This window comes from Panthera pardus, unplaced genomic scaffold (assembly GCF_024362965.1).
Source record: "Panthera pardus isolate Hobbes unplaced genomic scaffold, ASM2436296v1 HiC_scaffold_17, whole genome shotgun sequence".
Lineage (NCBI taxonomy): Eukaryota > Metazoa > Chordata > Mammalia > Carnivora > Felidae > Panthera > Panthera pardus.
In genome coordinates, this window is record NW_026526732.1 from 21,873,348 (window position 1) to 21,894,544 (window position 21,197).

At 39.8% G+C, this 21,197-nt stretch overlaps 1 protein-coding gene across 4 annotated transcripts in view; it reads right to left on the minus strand.

Moving 5' to 3' along the window:
* Positions 1-21,197, minus strand: part of UTRN (utrophin) — a 487,285-nt gene that overhangs the window by 399,725 nt on the left and 66,363 nt on the right. For all 4 annotated transcript variants that reach the window (XM_053904408.1, XM_053904406.1, XM_053904407.1 and 1 more), the window contains exon 2: positions 8,190-8,251. In XM_053904408.1, coding sequence (XP_053760383.1) covers positions 8,190-8,251 — 62 coding nt within the window. The remainder of the gene's footprint in view (positions 1-8,189; positions 8,252-21,197) is intronic.

Consider the following 21,197-nt stretch of genomic DNA (forward strand, 5'->3'; position numbering starts at 1 on the left):
GGCTCAGGTAATCACACAAGAGACAATTAACTGCAGAGCATTGCTTTATGTAGCGTTCACATAGGAATCAAAGCAATAAATGTGTGTTTGCCTTAAAAACTACAAAATACTATAAAACACAAGCTAACCCACATAATATCTTTCAGAGAATCAGAAGTCACACAGCATGTAACAGAATTTTTACCTTGATCTTGGGTAAGCAAGCAAACTGAGGGAGCTGATAAACCGGGATGATAGGGAACCACACGTGAGGCTCACACAGCTGGCAGCCAGGTGCAGGGCCAAGTGCATACTCCATGGACAAACAACCAGGTGAGGTCTGCGGGCTGAATAAACCCACTCCACGTGCATACCAGGCAAGGTCTGTAACAATACAGTTCATTCCAGATATGCACAACCGGCAAAGCAGGGGAAATGTTTGCAGAATGCAGTTCCTCAAAAGACAGGGTACCATGGGACGAGAGCAAGGCATTAGTTACAGTATTGATAGTGATAATATAAAGGTAAATGAAATGACATTTCCTTTGTGTAATCAAGGAGAGGCAGCTGACCTGCCCTTTCCATCCCCTTAGGGTGTCTCCCTAAAAACACAACCGGACCAACTTTTTAGTAAGGAATTAGATAAACCCCCATCTCCAGTTTTCCAATGCAAGATAACAATGACCTCAAAGTAATCAAGTCTCTTAGGAGGCAGACAGAGGCCCAGACAAGTTGCATCCATTTTTCTCTCCAGGAGGTAAGTGTTCATCATTCCTTCTTCAACTTTACTACATAATGTGTGAAATTCTGTCCAGACCTTCCAGTTTTTCACCAACTGCCTACATTCACCAAATCTGATAGAAATACCCGAAAATAAATTCTGTGTGCTCTGTATTCTATATCGAATAGAGGTCTTTTTGTTGGCAGGATTTTTTTTTTTAATTTCCCCAACAGATGGTAAAAGCAAAACTAACAGCATCAACTACCCCCACCCAACCCGATCTGCCTCCACTCATAGCTGGCGGGTGGCTATGTGTAGCAATTGGACCTAAAGGCTTCCTAAGGCTAGGGACAGCTGAAAATAGGTCCAGTGTCTCCTAGCTGTTTAACAGGAAGAGCTTCTTTCCCCAAAAACCACCATCTCTTCAACAATCCTCTCCTGAGAGCTCTCCAGCCTACACTGGCCCAGGCCTACCACCCCTGCACCAATCAGAGCCCATCTCTGAAGGTGGGGATGGTGGGGTCACACAGACTGAGTGGAAAAGCACAAGGTATGTGGCTCTGCTCCCCCCTTTCCAGGTAATGGGTGAAAAGGCATTTTCCTGATCCAATCCATCTCAAAACTGAGCATCAGTTACAGACTCAGCAAATATTATCAAATTTGCTTAACACTTACAAACGTTAATAGGCTCAGTCCAAATCATTTATTAAGTACTCAATATGTACAAAACATAAAACACAGCCTACTAAACAACTTTTACTTTAACCACAGTAACCAGGTGAAAATCATGTTGCAAGTATAATGTTTAGAACCAAAACAAACAAAAGGTATCAAATTGAATGAAAGCAAACAACAACAAAACCAAACTTATGTAACGTAGCCAAAACATGGCTTGGAACTGTTTAGGAATACAGAGTGCGTTTTATTGTTTGCTTTTTAAAGGTATTGGTAAGTAAATACAAATCAAAACTTCCTAAGGAACAGTTGAATGGTTATGGCACCTAAAACAATTAGTTGACTTGCCATACTCATGGTCAGGAAAATAAATCAACGGTGAACTCAGGGCCTAACTTGCAAAGCTCAGATCTCTACTGTAGGTGCACCGATACAGCACACAGGAAGCCTGTACTATCTCCTTCACAAGACTGAAAAGAGGACCCAACTTCTGCAGACTGCTTTTATTGCCCCATCTTCTACAAAGCTCCCTACACATCTTTTCCCACTCTCATTTTTGTGATCATCAACTTCCAACATGAAAACAGTAGAAAGCAATGGGACGCTAAAAGCAAAGTCCAACTTTCTCCAAAAGGAACACATTTGAATAGCTCTCCATGTTGAAATCAACAAAAAAACAAAAAACGCTTCAGAGACTTCCTCCTTTATCCTCCATCAATTTAAATTTCAAGTTTGGAATTTTGTGACGTATATGAAAACTTTGCACCTCTTTGTCTTCGAAAAGGGAAAGGCAGAAGTCTGCCCAAACTGAAGTTCAGCATTTTTAAGCCTGCATATTCTCTGCCTAACCTTTATTTGCTAAACCACGTTTGAGAATCACCTCACCAAACTGATAAAAGAGCTTCTGCAATTTGTACGTCTCAGCTCTGCCAGATGAGCAGTTCTGAAAGTCAGCCAAAGAAAATGCAGGCTGGGCGGCAGGAAAAAGTTCCCAGCGGTGAAGCAATGAGGCCATCGCTGCCTTCCCAGGGAGACCAGGCCCCCTAACAAACCAGAGGCTTTTAAAATTAGAAGGAACAAAACACTCAAGCTTTACCCACCAGACAATGGAATAAAGTGGGTTTAATGAGCCAATGCTTTTTTTCCATTTCTGTTCTAAAATATATGTGTAGCACAGACCAGGGGTACCACAAGTTAGGATTACCTGAGAGGGTCTTAATTTAGCATTCCTAAGTAACTGCAATCTCCTATAATGTTTCACAATAATGCCTCAATATTTCTGTGCAATATGAGGCAAGTAATTATGATCAAGTGTGTTTTATAGCTAAAGGAATAAAAACCAAGTGACCTGGAAAAATTGGCTAATAATTTGCCTGAGGTCATAAATAAATGAGCAGCACATCCAGGAATAAGTGTTAAATTTCCTAACTCTTAGCTCCTTTAGATAATCATTTTCTTGTGAACCCTTCATAACTTTTTCAAATCCAACAACCATAAGTTATTCTATGCTATGTGACTTCGCAGGATTCCCAAACTCCAAAGCAGATCTCTGTAACATATTAACAAGGATTTTCAGCAAAAAGAATATATATTTATAGTGAATGCTGTCTTAGCTATCATATTTCTTTATATAGTGAAAAAAAATCACAGGATGGTTTTAGATCCATATTACGCAATATTCTCAAGCTCTTTACCAAATCCCTTATCAAGGAATGAATTGAGCTGATTTTAGGTTTTAAATCTCATTTTTCATCACCAAATTTAATAGGAGGATTCTATTTGAAGAATCCTATGCAGCAAATGTGAGAATCATATGTATAAATCCAAATGGTGATTTAACAATCTTTCCAGCACAACTCCAAAAAACAGGTAAATAAGGAAATTGCATAGCTAGGTTTGTTTGTCTATTTTTGTGAGTAAATGCAGCAAAATGTATTCATATCCATGAAATAACACAATTTATGCTATTTTGCACTCAATTCTATACTCCTACCTCTTTCCAATATAACCACCTCCAACTGGTTTATGGATATAAAGTATTGGGCATTTTAGTATGTTTCTGCCATTGTTATTCACTAATCTATTAAGTCTATAAACGCTCACTGGGTGCTTTTTAAATGCCAGAAGGGGTGCCAGTGAACAAAACAGGCAATCCCTGCACCCACAGAGCAAACCACTATCTCAGAGAGGAGAAGCAAATATTCTCAGATGTAACTATTTAAAATACAATTATGATAAGTGCATCAAAGGATAATGCTTTAAGAGTACGGAGCATATCTACCCTAGTCTGGAAGCTCCGAAAAGGTGTCCCTCGGGAAATGACATTTAAGCTCAGGCAAGAAATAAGAAGAGTTGGCCAGGAAATAATGAAGGAAGGAGCCAGGGTAGAGGCCATGAGAAGGCTCATCGCAATGGCCAGAGCATAAAGAGGAAGCGAGAGTCAAGCGAAATGCAATCAGGAGTAAATTGGAAGGCTCAATGATTTAGGGTCTTACACGCCAAGTAAGAACAATGGACAGCCACTGAAAGATTTAGTTGAAGAGAAAAGGGCATTCAGGCTTACACTTGAAGATCACTCCTGCTACTCTGTAGAAAGTAGAAGGAAGGGAATGGATAAGGCGAAGCCTGGCAAGGTAGAACCAGCTGGCAGATTATGACAACATGTTCAGGGATAATTTTCAAAAAACCGTAAAATCATGACTCTTATGCACGTGTAATATCAACACGTGTCAAAGGCTTCAACTCATTAATTAACGAGAGAACCAGTATGGTGCTATAACCAGTTCAAAGGAGAATTCAAAAGACCGCATGTTGTTTACATGCAATAAAGGAAAGTGGAAATAAATTTGCAATAGATGCAAAAACATGTCTATTCAAGGGACAGTAATCAATTGCATTCCACCTACTTTGCATTTTTATGGATAAGAATCATTTGTATTATTATCTGTTTTCTACAACTCTCAGAGTTGCAGAGTAGCTCAAAGATAAGGGAAGGCAATGAGCCAGATGTCTGAGCTGACAGGACTCCTACTAATCTTTCAACCCATCTTAAAGTCTTTCACGTTTTTTCCTAACTCAGACAATAGTGAGTTGGCAAAAAGTGGTGTCAAAAAGATGGAGGGAGGGGCTCCTGGGTGGCTCAGTCAGTTGAGCATCCGACTTTGGCTCAGGTCATGATCTCACGGCTTGTGGGTTTGAGCCCTGCGTCAGGCTCTGTGCTGACAGTTCAGAGTCTGGAGCCTGCTTCGGATTCTCTGTCTGTCTCTCTCTCTCTCTCTCTCTCTCTCTCTCTCTCTCTCTCTCTGCCCCTCCCCTGCTCATGCTCTGTCTCTCTCACTCTCAAAAATAAATAAATGTTTAAAAAAATTTTTTTTAAAAAGATGGAGGGAAATAGACATTTTGAATATATGTAGGTAGTGGAATCAACAACAGTTGGTGTTTGATTGAGATGGGCTGGGGAGAGGACCATGAGGGAAATATCCAGGGATAGAATTCAAAATAAATTCCTAAACGGCAGATGATGCTGTCAAGTGTCTGTTTGCATTTTTCAACACAAGGGCTCTACTGCTCTGGAAAGAGACCCGTGCTGCAGGGAAGCAGCAGACTCAATCAATAATTCTATTTTAAACTTCACAATATACCAAAGGACATGGATAAGAAATAAATGAAATCAAATTCATTCTCTTCAACAGGACTTTTTTTTTTCCTCATGCAAACCTCTGGATTACCTAGTGACACAATGCCCAAATAACCACCTTCTCCCAGCACAGTGGAATTAAGCTGTATGGGGAGTCTTTGGAAATCTCCCAGCCTAGAAATTTGCTATTCCCTTTCCTGATCACCAGTGTGGAAGCAATCTGATTTATGGACTTAAGACAGCCAGAGGAAAGAAAAAATGTGGATGAAGTTCAATGCCACTGCCATGAACCCTCTGTCTTCTTATATCCAAATATTCACCATTCCTTTGGTAAGTGTGTTCTAGAACCATCAAATTTTCCTTCTACTTTGATTTTTTACTAGAAGTAATCTGAAAGGAAATGTTCCCAGGGTCAGCTCTCCTTTTGATACTTTTTCTCCAAACAAAATAAGCGTTTAGCTTCTCTGTCAGTTTACATAACTGAAACTGTTGAAATGTTAAAAATGTTAAAAATGATAATAATTACCTGGTCTCTTCACCATCCTGGCAATAATTACAACCTTCCTGGGGCAAATAATTTACATGGGGCTTAAAACCCTCACTTAATATTACAGAACAATATACACATTATAAATGTACAAATTTAAAGATCAAGTTCATTAAGTAAACAATTCTGGTAGTACTCGACTTTGTGTCATTTCAGGTCTTTTTAAAGATGTTAATGACCAGTGATAAACGCTGAGCTATTTCTTGAGAAAATTCAGACACATGAGCCAAATGCTCAAAAGACACTGAGAACTGTCCAATGGAGAAAAAGTCAAGGGACAGTAACTGCAGTGAGGAAAGTTTTAAAGTTTAGAGAAGGAGTACTTCAGCCACACGGGGTACGAGGTACAGCTTTGGTGCCAGCCTTGCATCACTGATGGCTCTGGGCCTGGAGATTAAGCAGATCTACTGGGAGATGCTCCCATTCAACAGTCTGTCCCACACTGCCGAGGTGCTATCTTGCCTGAGCCAAATTCATGGCGATACCCATCAAGTTAAACATGTTCAATTCTTCTTTCTCAATTGTCACCTCTATTCTCCTACCCTCCACCTTTCCATGCCCAATTGCACTGTTTCTCTCCATTCTTGTAACTAGGGGCAAAAGTAATTTGCCCCGTTTCAAATGTCCCCCAAACACAGGTCTATCAAGACTACGATGCTTTCAAACGATCTTTAAAATCAGCTCTACGGTAATTCTTTCCCAATGACTACATTAAGCTGCTAAAAAGTAGGTCTGCTTAACTTGCTCCACCTAGAAATGACCATATCATCCTCAATAACAATCAGGGTAGATGATCTTATGTACCTGGCCACTCATAAAACCAGTGGAATGAAGTATCTCATATCCAGACTCTCTCAGTTGCTGTAACTATGTCACTCAGAACATGGTCACATGTAGATGGAGACTTCAAAAGTTTTGAATAATGCCAAATCCAAAGCACCCAGGATGTTACTTACTTACCTATGTCTCTAAACAGAACAAGTTAAAATTTCCCCCCAAATACCCGTGTCTGCTCTGGAATAATCCTACACATAAAACCACCAATTATGCAAGCACTTCTATATTCTTTTTTTTTTTTTTTTAATTTTTTTTTTCAACGTTTTTTTTTTTTTTATTTTTGGGACAGAGAGAGACAGAGCATGAACGGGGGAGGGGCAGAGAGAGAGGGAGACACAGAATCGGAAACAGGCTCCAGGCTCCGAGCCATCAGCCCAGAGCCTGACGCGGGGCTCGAACTCACGGACCGCGAGATCGTGACCTGGCTGAAGTCGGACGCTTAACCGACTGCGCCACCCAGGCGCCCCAGCACTTCTATATTCTTGATCCTTCTGTCAAAGTCAGTTTTCACAACCCTTACGTTCTCAGGGGCAAAATAAAAACATCCCTCAACACAAACTTGCAAAACCAAAGAAAACACTTGCAATCAAATAATCACCCGTAATTATTGGGATGTGGAACAATTTTCAAACCCTGCTGCTACTAAAAGTAATCTAAAACATTCTCACCTCGCCTCAAAGAAATACCAATGTTTATGGTCCTGACCTCTGCAACCTTCTCGAAGAGAAAAGTTTGAAAATAATAACTCTTACTTAAAGTAGCTTTTGGGGTGCCTGGGTAGCTCAGTCGGTTGAGCATCTGACTCTTTATTTCAGCTCAGGTCATGATCTCAGGATTGTGGAATTGAGCCCCGAGCTGGGCTCTGCAATGAGCGTGGAGCCTATTTGGGAGTCTTTCTCCTTCTGCCCCTACCCCACAGGTATGCATTCTCTCTCTCCTCTCTCTCTCTCTCTCTCCCTCCCTCTTAAAAATAATAATAATAAAGTAGTTTTCTGACTATTTAAAAGACCATGATTATGTTTCTCCAAGAAACCTTTGTTACCCATCTTTCTATCATGCTGTCCTGAAAATTTTCCTCCCACTTCAAACTTAGAGGACCAAATTCCAATGGCAATAACCAATGGATAATTACAAGTTTGAAAACAGCACTGCCAATTTCTCTTTCAGTTTGCTTTGCCCCTAAAAGGAATATCGCTCAAAACACGGATTATGTTCCAAGTGGTTAGAAATGCTGAGAAAGAGTGGATCCCTGGGGAAAGAAGTGAAGAAGTTCACCAAAAAAAAAAAAAAAAAAAAAAAAGCGGGGGCGGGGGGGACCACAATGCAGATAAACACTATTAGCCACATCCACAGGTATTAAAAATCCCTAAGCATTTCTGCACAGGGTAGAAAAGCTGCCCGAATAATAATTTGATTTTTACCAGGCAAAGTGAAATCATCTTCTATCTAGCAAAATGAACACAAAATTTGCCCAATGATATATTCATTTCCTAAATGTACCCAGGATTCACAGTATCAAAAGCAGCAAACTATTGGCATATATCTGGAGAGTGCCAGGTAAAAATAAAGAGCTGTTTATTACCATGAAGGTGTTTACACCACTAAATCTTAAACATATTGGAGAAGAGAATAAAGAAAGTATAAATAAAGAAAGTATAAATGTATCTGCATACTCAGAAGACTTCTAGAGTTAGGTCACATTTCATGGCAAAATTCACTGCACTTCCAACCAAACTCCATCAATCAGAAAGAGGCATCTGAATCACCATAAAGTGTTTGAAAGTCTCTGTTACCTTTGAAAATCGAGCATTAATCCATTTGGTGAAAGTTTTCTTCTGCACGTCATTGTGTTCATCTGTGGGAGGGAAAAGGAGAGAAGGGAAAAGAATGAAAGTTTGTACCTTCAGAGTACCAAATACAATCATCCCCATCAGGGAGAGTTTAAAATAGCAGTCCTATTAGTAGTTCATGAGGCACAAGGATCCACAGCTAAGAAAGATGATGGCTGACGGAGTTGGCTAATGCCTGCAGCAGAGGAAGGTTCAGGCACCTTCCCCAGGGAGCTGGCCCTCCCGTCCATCCCTAAGCCTGGGGATATCACCGCCAACCATTACATCCACATGTGTGGGACAGAACCAGCACTTCACTTTCACCCTGTTATACATAAGACTTTCTGTTGCATTTTCTCTAAGTATAATTTCAGCAAGATAAAGACATTAGCATGTCCCAAACACAAATCGAAGTTATCCACTAAAAACAAAGACACTCATGATCTTCTTCCTCTTCATACAAGGTCCTACACCCTCCAGAACAAAAACTAGTATAAGGTTACTTATTCCACAAGCTGTTTTCCTGTAGTAAGACTGACATGACAAGGTTTTAATGATCTTGATCTATAAATACAACCTCCGTGTTTTACAAGTAGAGAAATCAGAGCCGTGTTTTAGAAAATGATCAACTTTGGTTTTGATTACAAATTCATCTTCCAAGCCAGAAGAAATAAAAATTGACCTTAAAAGCTACAGTATCTTGAACTTCTTGAAGATAAGCAGCGTGATTTACCAAGTACAAGGAAACCATTTGATACATGGGCTACAGAACACAAGAGGCCTCCGTATCCCAGTCCACTTTGTGTGTGACCTTGGGTAAGTCATTACAATGCCTCCTCACCTCAGAGTTCTCACTTGTAAAATAGAGATAATAAATACCACCCAGCCTGCAAGGGCATTGTAAAGATTGGTGAATATGACTGGAGAATATTTAGCAAAGAGCTGGCATTGAGCTCTTTGTTATCGTTATTGCTATAATTATTACTACAGAATACATGTAAATATGGCAGATAAATATCCATTTTACCCTTTCGGTTACTCCTAATCATATACTCTTCAATTGCCCCCCCCCCCCCCGTTCTCTATTACAACCAGCAAGTCACTGTTAGCTTAAAGCCTACAGCACAGCACATTAACAATCTCTAACTGGTTCTGAAAGCTGCCTCAGGAGTATCTGAACAGCGTAGAAAGCTGCGGTTCTGCCTGTCTGTATAAATACACTGCCTGTCCCGGTTCCATCCATACTGCCAGGCTGCCTCCCAGATCATAACAGCAAAATAATAACACAGAGGCCCAAGTATGCTCTGCCCTCTGTCCATCAATTTCAAAGGGCTGCCTTCAACACAGACCTCCCCACTCATCCCTAACAGCGTCATTAGAAGTTCAGCCACTACTTCACCAAGTCTGTGGTATCTCTGGTCCTTACCCTCTTCTGGAAGGAGAGTTTGCAATTAAAAGGTCATTCCTGAAATAAATACCGTAGCAGCAGCTCCAGGAACGACTGCACTTTTACACATCCATAAAGGTAATTGGAGACTGACTCTGAGACACAAAGGGAGCAACTGGATGAAAAACAAAACTGTTGTCTCAGAACCTTCTTGATGTTAATTGCACTGCGAGGTGGCCTTCCTTCCAGAAAGGACAATGCAGTCAGCATCAGACCTGATTTCAGGCTTTCTACCATCGATCAATGCCACATATAAGCCATTTATTAACCAAGAGGACTTGCTTACACACTCTGAATGCCCCCACCTTGCAATCACGCCCAAGAGGGACAGAACTGAGCTTATACGCAGAATATAAGGTAGCCACATACATCAACCTGCAGTGAGCACTAGACTAGCCCCGCCAAGAGGAATATAATGTTAAGTATCAGTGTTCAGAGCACTGAGAAAATCTAACTATTTATCCCATTAACCTTTGGATTTATTTTTGTAAATTTTAACATACAAATGATTCCACCAGGCTCTTAACAAAAATATATATAAAAGCCACAAATATTAAATTCTCCTAATTTCATTACATTTTACAACTTCAAATATTTTTGCCATAAAAATGGGGAAAATTCTAAGGGATTAATATTAATAAATACCGTTTTCCCTTATCCTCTTTCCTGAGCACTTAACCTTCTTATTTTCAAAACCATATTAAAATATTTAATACTTCGTAGGTTCCTCTACAGATATACACTGGACAAAGAAATGAGTGTCCACACCTTACCAAATGATAAGTAAGATTTTTCAACTTTATCACATAAAAAATGAAATCAAATTCTAAAAATAGACTCCTGCCATATGGAGATGTTTATAAAAATAAGTTGATGTTTCTATAATATATTTGATCTTTTGGTCAAATCAAAGTTTGAATATGAGTCTAAGTAACCAATATGAAATAAAGTATGAGGTTGTAAAGAAAAATTATCCAGCATCCAAACATTTCAAAAATACTCCCAAATTTATATAAACACTCATCTGTATTCATTTTCCTGATACAGTTAAAAAAGGGAAGGAAAAAGTTCATATATTAATAAGGCTTTTAGTTCACATTTCCCCTTTTTCAATCACACACACACACACACGTACACACACACACACACACCCTTATTTTCTACTAGAGAGGAATTCAGTAAAAGAACTAGAATTAGCCTGTAGCTTTTAAATTATGAGATTAAAATGTAACAAATTTGGAACACTTACTAGAGAACTGCCCTCTGCACCACAACAATTAAGGTGACAATCCCAGCCCAGGTCCTGCTCTGGGAGTTGAAAATATGCTAGCAAAGTGGTAGCAAGACAACTGAAGATCTCAGCCATGCATTTCTGATCGATCATTTTGGCCCTCCTAGAAATGTATACAAAACTTCCAAAGTCTCGAAGTTGTTCAGCTGTCCATTATCAAGCCAATCTGTCATTAAATTTCTCCAAAATAAAAACGTGCAAATGGACAACACAATCTTACATAGAACAGGATTATTTTATGTAAATAAGTTAGTATAATTTACACTCTAAATACATTCATTCCAGTTTCCAAACAAGCATTCTCTTTAGATTTGTATTCAAGAAAACCTTTAGTTTCTGAAAGTCTTTTGGAGCTTAGCAAATCTTATCCATTAATGACCTTTCTTCCCTTACAGGGACAAACACGGGACTGAATTAGGAGAAGAAAAATGTGTTAAATCCCTTAAGGCTGATTTTCCAAATTCTTCCTCTAAAATATTTTGCTCTTCTTAAAATGCTTTTGACATGCTCACACAGATCCAAGGGCCTTTGCTGCTGCCTAGCCTGGAATTTTATTTCTGTGATGGGTAAGAGAAGTGAAGCAAGAAACATCAACAAAACTGCCTGATAAATCTTCCAGGAAACTGGCTTGCAATATTTTTTTCACTTCACCAGCTCAAATGCGTATCAAAACTTCTTTCAGCAGAACGTAGGAACAAATCTCAATTTAAATCCTAAACTGGAAAGGTGGCGGAAAAATTAGGACTTGTTTCCCTTATGGAAACACACAAGTCCTAGGAACATGTATACCACCATTAAAATTCGACTACTATTAGAGAGAAAGCATTATCCCCCGGTACATCTTTCAAAGCAACTGAAGAGTGTCCAATTGGCTGGCAATAACGTGAGTTCCATAAAATGCAGCTATTGAGAAAAGAAGTCCCTAGACTTTAAGCCAAAAGAGAAATGTCTTCCTGGATGATTTAAAACTTGGATTGGCTTTATTAAAGCCTCTCATGAAATGCAACTCGCCCTAGAAAGCCAGTTTCTCATTAGCAGAAGAGATTATTTCGAAAGCAATGAAAGCATTTCAGACCACACTCCCACTTCTACTTTTTCTGGGTAGTGCATTTATTTAATCAAGCCCAAAGAAACCCACTACCAAGGCTCAGCGAGCTCTGTCGTTGTCTCACACCCACTTTATCGGCCTCTGGACACGATCGATTCACTTATTGAAACAATATGCATGACAACGGCACATGGAAATATGTAAATATTATGAATAATCTGACAAAGATTACAACTGTGTAAACACACAGAGACAAGAGGAGACAGACTGCTCTCAATCAGACTGTGTCGACTCCAAATTTGTTTCAAAATCTGATGCCCTCAGAGGGCCTGAAAAAAACCCTTAACATGTGCTTTTCAAAATTGTCAGAATTACCTAAGTATATTGAGAAGTTTAGATAATTAACATTTCACATGTTATCTTTGTAAATTTATCACATTTACACTTTGAAGTTATTAAAGCTTTTTAAAAACTGCATTTGAAACAGACTTTCGCTTCACTCTATAAAAAGCAAAAAATAAGTCGATGGCCTCTTTAGGAGATGCGGGGATGGGTGAAGTGAGAATAACGGGAAAACAACCCCACGTTTCACATAAGAAGCCTGTGATCCAGGGACAAAAGTTCAATGAATTGCCCAGCACCACCCACTTTGTAAGTGACAGTCACAAATGGAACCAGGTCCCACAAACTCCTGAGTCTGTGTTCAGTCAATGAACTTCAAGTATGCAGAAGTCAGTTTCATGGGGGGAAAAAAGACATTTAAAATATATCTTGGAGGACTGATGAAGTCTGGTTCATGCAAAGATGAAGGGCATTCTTGGGGCACCTGGGTGGCTCAGTTGGTTGAGCGTCCAACTTTGGCTCAGGTCGTGATCTCGCAGTCTGTGAGTTCAAGCCCCATGTCGTGCTCTGTGCTGACAGCTCAGAGCTTGGAGCCTGCTTCAGATTCTGTGTCTCCCTCTCTCTGCCCCTCCTCCACTCTGCTCATGCCTCTGTCTCTCCCTCTCTCTCAAAAGTAAATAAACATTGAAGAAGAAGAACAAGAAGAAGAACAACAACAACAAGGGCATTCTAGACAGAATAAGAAAAGGCTCAGATTAAATACCTAGCAAAAAAGAGCATATTTAATTAAACATAATTGCATATCTATGAGAAAACACAGAGGGTTTTCACATACAACGTTAAAGGAGTAATTCTAAAATAATCCAAACATTAGAAAGTTTTCAGTCCTGAAAACTCTTTATACCCATAAAAAGATGAGTACAGAGTTAGAAATACATGCTCAAAAATGTTTTTTTAAGAAAATATAGATTCTTGGGGCACCTGACTGGCTCAGTTGGTTAAGCATCTGACTCTTGATTTCAGCTCAGGTCATGATCTCACGGTTCATGAGATCAAGCCCCACTTTGGGCTCCACACTGACAGCACAGAGCCTGTTTGGGATTCTCTCTCCTTTCTCTCTGACCCTCTCCCCTCCCCTCTAGATAAATAAACTTAAGAAAAAAAAGGAATACAGATTCTTTGAAAAGCAACCTCTTTAAGCAAACACATGCTCTGCTAGCATGACCCATTCACTCTGCTCCCAAATTCATGGCAATTCTGGAAGCCTTTGATTCCCGAAAGTCCACAGCCCCACCCGCACTGTATTTAGGATTTCTGTCATTTTTAGCATTGGAGGAAAGTGTTTGTTTCAGCAGAGAAACCAACCTAACCCACCCAAACTACCTGTCTTACTATCACAGAATCAGAGCATTTAAGAGCAGGAAAGTACATAAGAAGAGCACCTGATCAAACCCCATCCTGAAACTAGACATGTTGGAAGCTTAGCCATGTCAGCACACACTTAGGTGGTACCAGAGATCAACTCAGAATTCATGCCCCTTTATCTTGCACTCCTGTTTGCAAAACTTTTTTAACATCTCTATTCAGATATAATTCACATACTGTGCAATTCATCCATGTAAAGTCTATAATTCAAAGGTTTTTGGTGTGTTGCATTAGTAAATTTTTTAAATTGTGGTGAGATACATACAAAATAAAGTTTGCCATTTTAACCATATTAAAGCATACAATCCAGTGACATTAATTACATTTACAGTGTTGTGTGACCATCACCACTACGTCCAAAACTTTTTCATCTGCCCAAATAGAAACTTTATAACCATTAAGCAATAATTCTCCCATTCACAGGGGCACCTGGCCGGGTGAGTTAGTAGAACATGTGACTCTTGATGTTGGGGTCATGGGTTCAAGCCCCACATTGCATGTGGAGCCTACTTTATAATAAATACAATACAATACAATACAATTTATTAATAAATAAATAAATAAAGTTCAATAATCTTCCCATTCCCCCTCCTCCCTGGTAACCCCTAATCTTCTTTCTCTCTGAATGCATTTGCCTCTTGCAGATATTTCATATAAGCACAATCATACGGTATCTGTCCTTTTGTGTCTGGCTTATTTTACATAGCATAATGTTTTCAAGGATCATCCATGTTGTAGCATGTGTCAGAATCTCATCTCTTTTTATGGCTGAATAATATCCCCTTGTATGTATATGCCACACATATGCCATACTATGCCACATCCATTCATCTGTTGATAGACAATTGGGTTGTTTCTACCTTTTGGCTATCATGAGTAAAGCCACGATGAAAAGTGGCGTGCAAGTATCTGTCCAAGTCCCTGCTTTCTGTTCCCTTGGGTCCATACCTAGGATTGGAATTGCTGGGTCATGTGGTGATTCTATTTGGTGACTCTACGTTTAGATTTTTGAGACACTGTCTTCTAGGGAACCGTTTTCCATAGCAGCTGCACCATTTTACACTCCGATCAGCAATGCACAGAGATTTCATTTTCTCTACATCCACACTAACATTTATTTTCCTTTTTTTTAATTAGAGCCATCCTCGTAGGTGTGAAGTGGTATGTCATGGTTTGGTTTGCATTTCTCTAATGACTAATGAGGCTGATCAGAAGACTGCATTTTGAAAATGCAAAAACCACCACGCAAAAACCCACAAACTCGGAGATATCCTGAAGACTTTCTGAAGTAGCCCGAGTTCAACAGCATGCTTACTCCAAAGTCACTGGAGTACAGAGATAGCACTTTTGCATTTCATCCCCAAACTACTGCAAAAACGATTAATCTATTCTCCAAAGATTGTATTTTCAAAATTAGATATAACCAATAATTCCTGAGCATCTTCTAATTTTAGATTATTTACCTCTTACCTACTTTCTACGTGATGAATTCAAGTTTGTTAAATACAGGAGGAAATGTCTTCCTACTTTCACTTTCTAGAGCTGCTAAAGTCAACCCAAAGACTGTCTGTAAGATTTACAGGCATCCAGAATGGTTTGAAACTCTCTCTCTGGAAATACCTTTTGGCAAAACTCTTCACATCTTAGATATATGTGTTGCAAATGCAACAAAATAAGCACTCAATTTATGGGGGCAGAAATTGTAAGGTTCAAATACAAACACTTCACTTTGGACTTTCATCCCAGCAGTGAAGGAGTTTTATTAAAATCACTTGAAATGTCATAGTACAAGGAGAGGTTATTTAGGAAGAGCTGAGTGAGTCATACTGATGATGAGTCACTGTCATGAAAAGTCAATAGAAAACTAATTCTTTTAGTAATTTTAGTGATTAAAAAGCTAGATTTTTAAAAACAAAGTATCTGTGAAATTCAATCCCTCACTTTATTCCAGTTAAAGATCTATTATGTTCTACAGGCTACAGAAATCTTCATAAACATATATCTCAAGATATAGGAAAATCCATGCAAATGAGTGTTCATGAGAATGGGGGAAAAAAATCTTGAATGGAAAAAACATTCCAGTGATCTGACTTCAAACTTGGTCATGACAAGTTCTACTCTCTAAAATAGGAGCAAAACCATGTCCTTTCAAGACTGCTAAATATTCACATAGTGATTTTCTGACTTTAATTACTCATTTTCCCCACAGTATGAGGAATCTAAGAGAGTCTGGTAGATTCATTTTTAGATTCCTAATAAATCCATATAATAAAACAAAAATACCCAATAAATAGTATTTCTCAAACAAAAAATCGTGGGGAAAAATCCAAAAAAAAAAGGAAGAAAGAAAAAGAAAAAAATGCTTGCAGCACCCAAATATGACCTCACACTCCTTTGTAGGAATGCTATTATTTTCTATAGAACTGAGGCAGAAAAACTTTAACTGGAGACCATGTGTCTTCTATAATTAGAACTTTGGGTCATTACAGTCAGACAAAAATATATACTGAAAAGCAGTGAGCAATAAATAATCAGTGAATGAGCATTGTAGGCATTCTGAAGCCAACAACCCCAATGAATTAAAAGCTGTGGCAGTACTGTCTGGCTTCCCTCTTTGGAACTCCTTCCATTTAGTTCTGTGTGTTTCAGGGAAGACCAGACGACAATTCATGGAAGCTTGAGAGTTGCCTTTTAATTCGGTCATGCCAGAAGAGTCCCCAGGTACCCCCAAAGAGCAATGTGACCCCAAGGAATTCCAGAACCAGAGAAAAACTCTCTTCAGCTCATCAAGATTAGACTTGCAGAAGTCTAGACAACCTTAGAGTCCAGAATGAACATTCCCAAAATGCCCAGAACTACCAGCCTTCTTGACTAGAGTCCTTCATTTGGAGAATCCTGGGGGCTGAGACTCTTCCCCTCTTCCTCTCCTCTTAATTTTCATTAACCACCTCCTTCCACCCATCTTGTTTTCTTAAACATCCAAACTTCCCTCCCTCTTGCCTCCCTGCATATTCTTTTCCAACACCCCTCCCTGGACCTGTCTTGGTTGAGATCACCATTTTGGAATTCTCAGCCACAAAGCCCACCTGGTTGCAAGGGTGTGGTCATCCTCAAGCAATCGCAACATGATTTGAGTCTCTCTTTTTACCACTTCTCTTCTGGCGTGCCTTTCCGCACCTTTTCTTTCTCTACTTAAAACTTCCTGTATGATGTCTACAATATACTTTAAAAGATTTCAACATAGCAAGTATGATCCTGTGCCTGTGTTAAAGTCAGAGTGTTCAAACATTTTTATTCATGAACCCCTAAAAGAATTCCCATGTACATTTTTTAGGTTGACAATTAATATGTACGGTAAATCTAAATAGTTAAAAAGATATAATATCCAGCACATTGTTAAGGAGCCACAAATTTAGCTCATGCAATTATTAGAAAATGTCTCTACTACCTAATTGGTAAAACTAGACCTCATTGTCAAACTAATCAGACTGACTTTCTGACAAAGGAAGTTTGACTTTAGTTTTCTATTTAAACACCATGTTCACATGTGTCTCCAGGGCAAACGGGCAACAGCTCACATCAAAATTCTCATTCTGGGATGATGGATGCATGGATGGATGGATGGATAGATAGATGGCAGGCAGGCACAAAACCTTGCTTCTGGAAGCAGTAAGGCACTGACCATTTTAATAATTCTTAAAGGAGTGCCCTTTACTTTGCATTCTAATACTGTACTCTCGTTTGGCATAATAACGCAGTAATGAAGCCCAGTAAGATTTGGGGAGGATGAGTGGTATGCCTTTCTTCTGTAAAGTTGAGGAGGGAAGTCCAGAAAGGAAAGATGGTAAAGGAGAGGCTTAACCACAGGAAAAGCTGGCCACGGGTGAGCATGCATATTCCAGCATATAAACCTCTGGGGGGCTTCGTGCTATCCCAGCCTAGGATAACAACTCCAGACAAGGTAAGCTGTAATTTAATTAGAAAGGCTAAACCCTGGAGGTGGCCACTACAAAGCTATGTTATCTTCATCACCATTAACACCAGAGACTTTGCTAATTAATTTAATGAACGTGAGAAATGTGCTTTTACTGTGCTCGATAATTGGTGTAATTAGTAGGTTAGAAACACTCTCTCCAACCGGTGAGTTTTGTGTTATTCAATAAATGTGGACTGGCCAAAATATTTTACAGACCTGTCCCACTACTGATTAAAAATTAAAATGTAGGGGTCACCTGGGTGGCTCAGTCAGTTAAGTGTCCAACTCTTGATTTCAGCTCAAGTCATGATCTCCCAGTTCGTGGGTTCGAGCCCCACATCAGCTCCACACTGGCAGTGTAGAGCCTGCTTGGGATTCTCTCTCTCTCTCCTCGTCTCTCTCTGCACCTCCCCCACTCATGTAGACTCTCTCTCTCTCTCTCTCTCTCCCTCTCCCTCTCCCTCTCCCCCTCCATGTCTCAAAGTAAATAAAAACTTTTTAAAAATAAATAAAAATCTAGTATGTCTAAGAAGCTCAATCCCTCAGGGCCCTGTGTTCAGTCATTGGCTGCGATGATCCTACTTGCCTAATGCTGACTGTAAGTCTAACTAAATCCTCTCTCTAAATCAGCACTGCTCTATAGAACAATGCAAGCTATAGGGGTGGGTAGCTCAGTCCGTTGAGCACCCGACTTCAACTCAGGTCATGAATTCACTGATCATGAGTTTGAGCCCCGCATCGGGGTGTGTGCTGACAGCTCGGAGCCTGGAGCCTGCTTCAGATTCTGTGTCTCCAGTACCTGTTACTCCCCCACTTGCATTCTGTCTGTCTCTCTCTCTCTCTCAAAAATAAATAAAGACTAAAAAAAAAAAAAATTTTTTAAAGGCCAATGCAAGCTATACAATACAAAAATTTTTCATTTTTAATTTTCTAGTAGCCTTAAAAAAAGGAGGGAAAATTAATTTAGTAATATGTGTTCTTTACCCTATATACAAGCAAAATATTATCATTTTGACATATACTCAATATTTTTTTTAAATGTTTATTTATTTTTGAGACAGAGAGAGACAGAGCATGAATGGGGGAGGGTCAGAGAGAGAGGGAGACACAGAATCCGAAGCAGGCTCCAGGCTCTGAGCTGTCAGCACAGAGCCTGACGCGGGGCTCGAACTCACGGACCATGAGATCATGACCTGAGCCAAAGTTGGTCGCTTAACCGACTAAGCCACCCAGGCACCCCTATACTCAATATTTTTTAAACTACTGATACTTTACACTCTCTTTTTCTTACTACATTTTGTGAAATCTGGTGTGTATTTTACATTTATAGCACATCTACACTCGGACTGGTCACAGTTCAAGTGCACAGCAGCCATCACACCGCACGGCACAGCCCTGGAATACTGCTGCATTCAATTCAACCAAAACCTTCACGTCCTTCCAAAGGACAGAGAACTAGAGTTTACCAAGCTTACGACACTGGCTGTATGAACTGTTTTTGAGCCTGCTGGCTAATAATGATTGTTTAATGAATGCCAATGTGCATGGCAGGGTTGAGAAGCTTGCCTTCATTACAACCCTCACAGCAGGACAATCGATATCCCTCATAACCTACTTTTAAGTCCTGGGAGTTAACGCTACTGAGCAAAAGTAAAGCAAAGATTACCAACTGTGCACAAATTAGCTTAAGCTGCTGATTTGTTATCACTTAAAATCTTCCTACTACCTTTCCTTTTAATGAAAATTAGTTATTCATCTATTTTGTGGAAAACAAAGAAACAGTGACATTTACAACCACCAGATAGTATTTGAGGAAGCATCTACTATGCCGGTCCCCAAAGAGATTCAGGGGTACATTCACGGAGCTATCGTGGAAGGGTGGTGGTGGGGAGAGGATAAGACAAGTACATAAGTTAACAGGTAAACAGTTATAACTAATACGTTAGGGACAGATACATTCATAAATGCAGAGGAAAAATATTTCTTTTTGATGGGGGTGAGTGTGCAAGGAATAAGCTGCATTTGAATGGATATCTTTGAAGCATGTAAACACTGTTGGGACATCTGTGAAATAGAGAACACACAAAGTCCTCAAGGCATAAAGAACAGGACATACACACAAAAAAACTCTGAGAAGCGTCTCTGGCAGACCAATGTTTGATCAGAGCTGCAATGCCATTCATTGAATTTCTCAAATGGGCTGCAGCTAGATTGTGGAGGATTTTTAATACCAAGCTAAGAGTTTAAACAATGTGGGCCACTGACTTTTTCTGAGCAAAAGAGTAATAACATGATCAGAAGTGCGCTATAGTGAGTTTAATATGAAAAATGGATTCATAGCGAGGGAGGCTAGAAGAAAGGAAGCCAAAGTGAGGCTTACTACAATCGCCCATGCTGGACATCTGAAAGCCAGAAGCAGCAAAGCAGCGATGAAATTAGAAGGGAAGGGATGGATGAAAGAGGTTTTGAATCATACAGGTAAGGTTACCATGACCCGACTACTGAATTACTGGAAGGGCAATGAAGGAGAAGAGAAGCCAAAATAAGTCCCAAGCTTTGAGGCAACATGAAGGATGGAAGTGCCTCTCCATTTAAAAAAAGAAGAAACAGAAAAATAGAAGCATAGGAAGAGAAACTGCTTAGGGAAGAAAGGACGTTCTCTGCACCTAACGAATCAGGGGTTAGCAGGATATTCAGGTGAAGACGTTAAGCAAGCCTGTGACAATGCAAGACCAGAGCAGTGAGGAGAAGTCCCCTGTAGGTGACTATCCCAGGAGCTCCAGTTTTCAGAAGAAAATGCACACTTAACTGTGTTAAAGCACCAAAGGAGCTAGGGAAAGGATGCCTGAAGAAATATAGTGAATTTGACCACCAGGAACCAGCTGGCATCCAATATAGTGAGGAAGCAGGGAAGCTGGCTTTGGGCTGGCAGACACGTATCTTATTACAAGTTTCCTGAAGCAACACCTGTACCAACATATTTTAAAATTATGTGACTGTTGACCCACAAACTCTGGAAATTTATCTTAAGGACTCCCACACATTTAGACATATTTAAAAGGGTATTTTTCAGGGGCTTCTGGCTGGCTCAGTCGGAGAAACATGCGACTCTTGATCTTGGGGTCTTAAGTTCGAGCCTATGTCGGGTGTAGAGATTACCGAAATAAATTTTTTTTTAATAAAAGGAGGGAAGACTGGGGGGGCTCAGTTGGTTAAGCATCCGACTTCAGCTCAGGTCATGATTTCACAGTTCGTGAGTTGGAGCCCCACGTTGGGCTGTGTGCTGACAGCAAGAAGCCTGGAGCCTGCTTCAGATTCTGCATCTCCCTCTCTCTCTGCCCCTCCTCTGCTCGCGCTCTGTCTCTCTATCTCAAAAATAAATAAACGTTAAAATAAATTTTTTTAAATAAAAATAAAATGATGTTCTTCAAAGTACTCGGCAT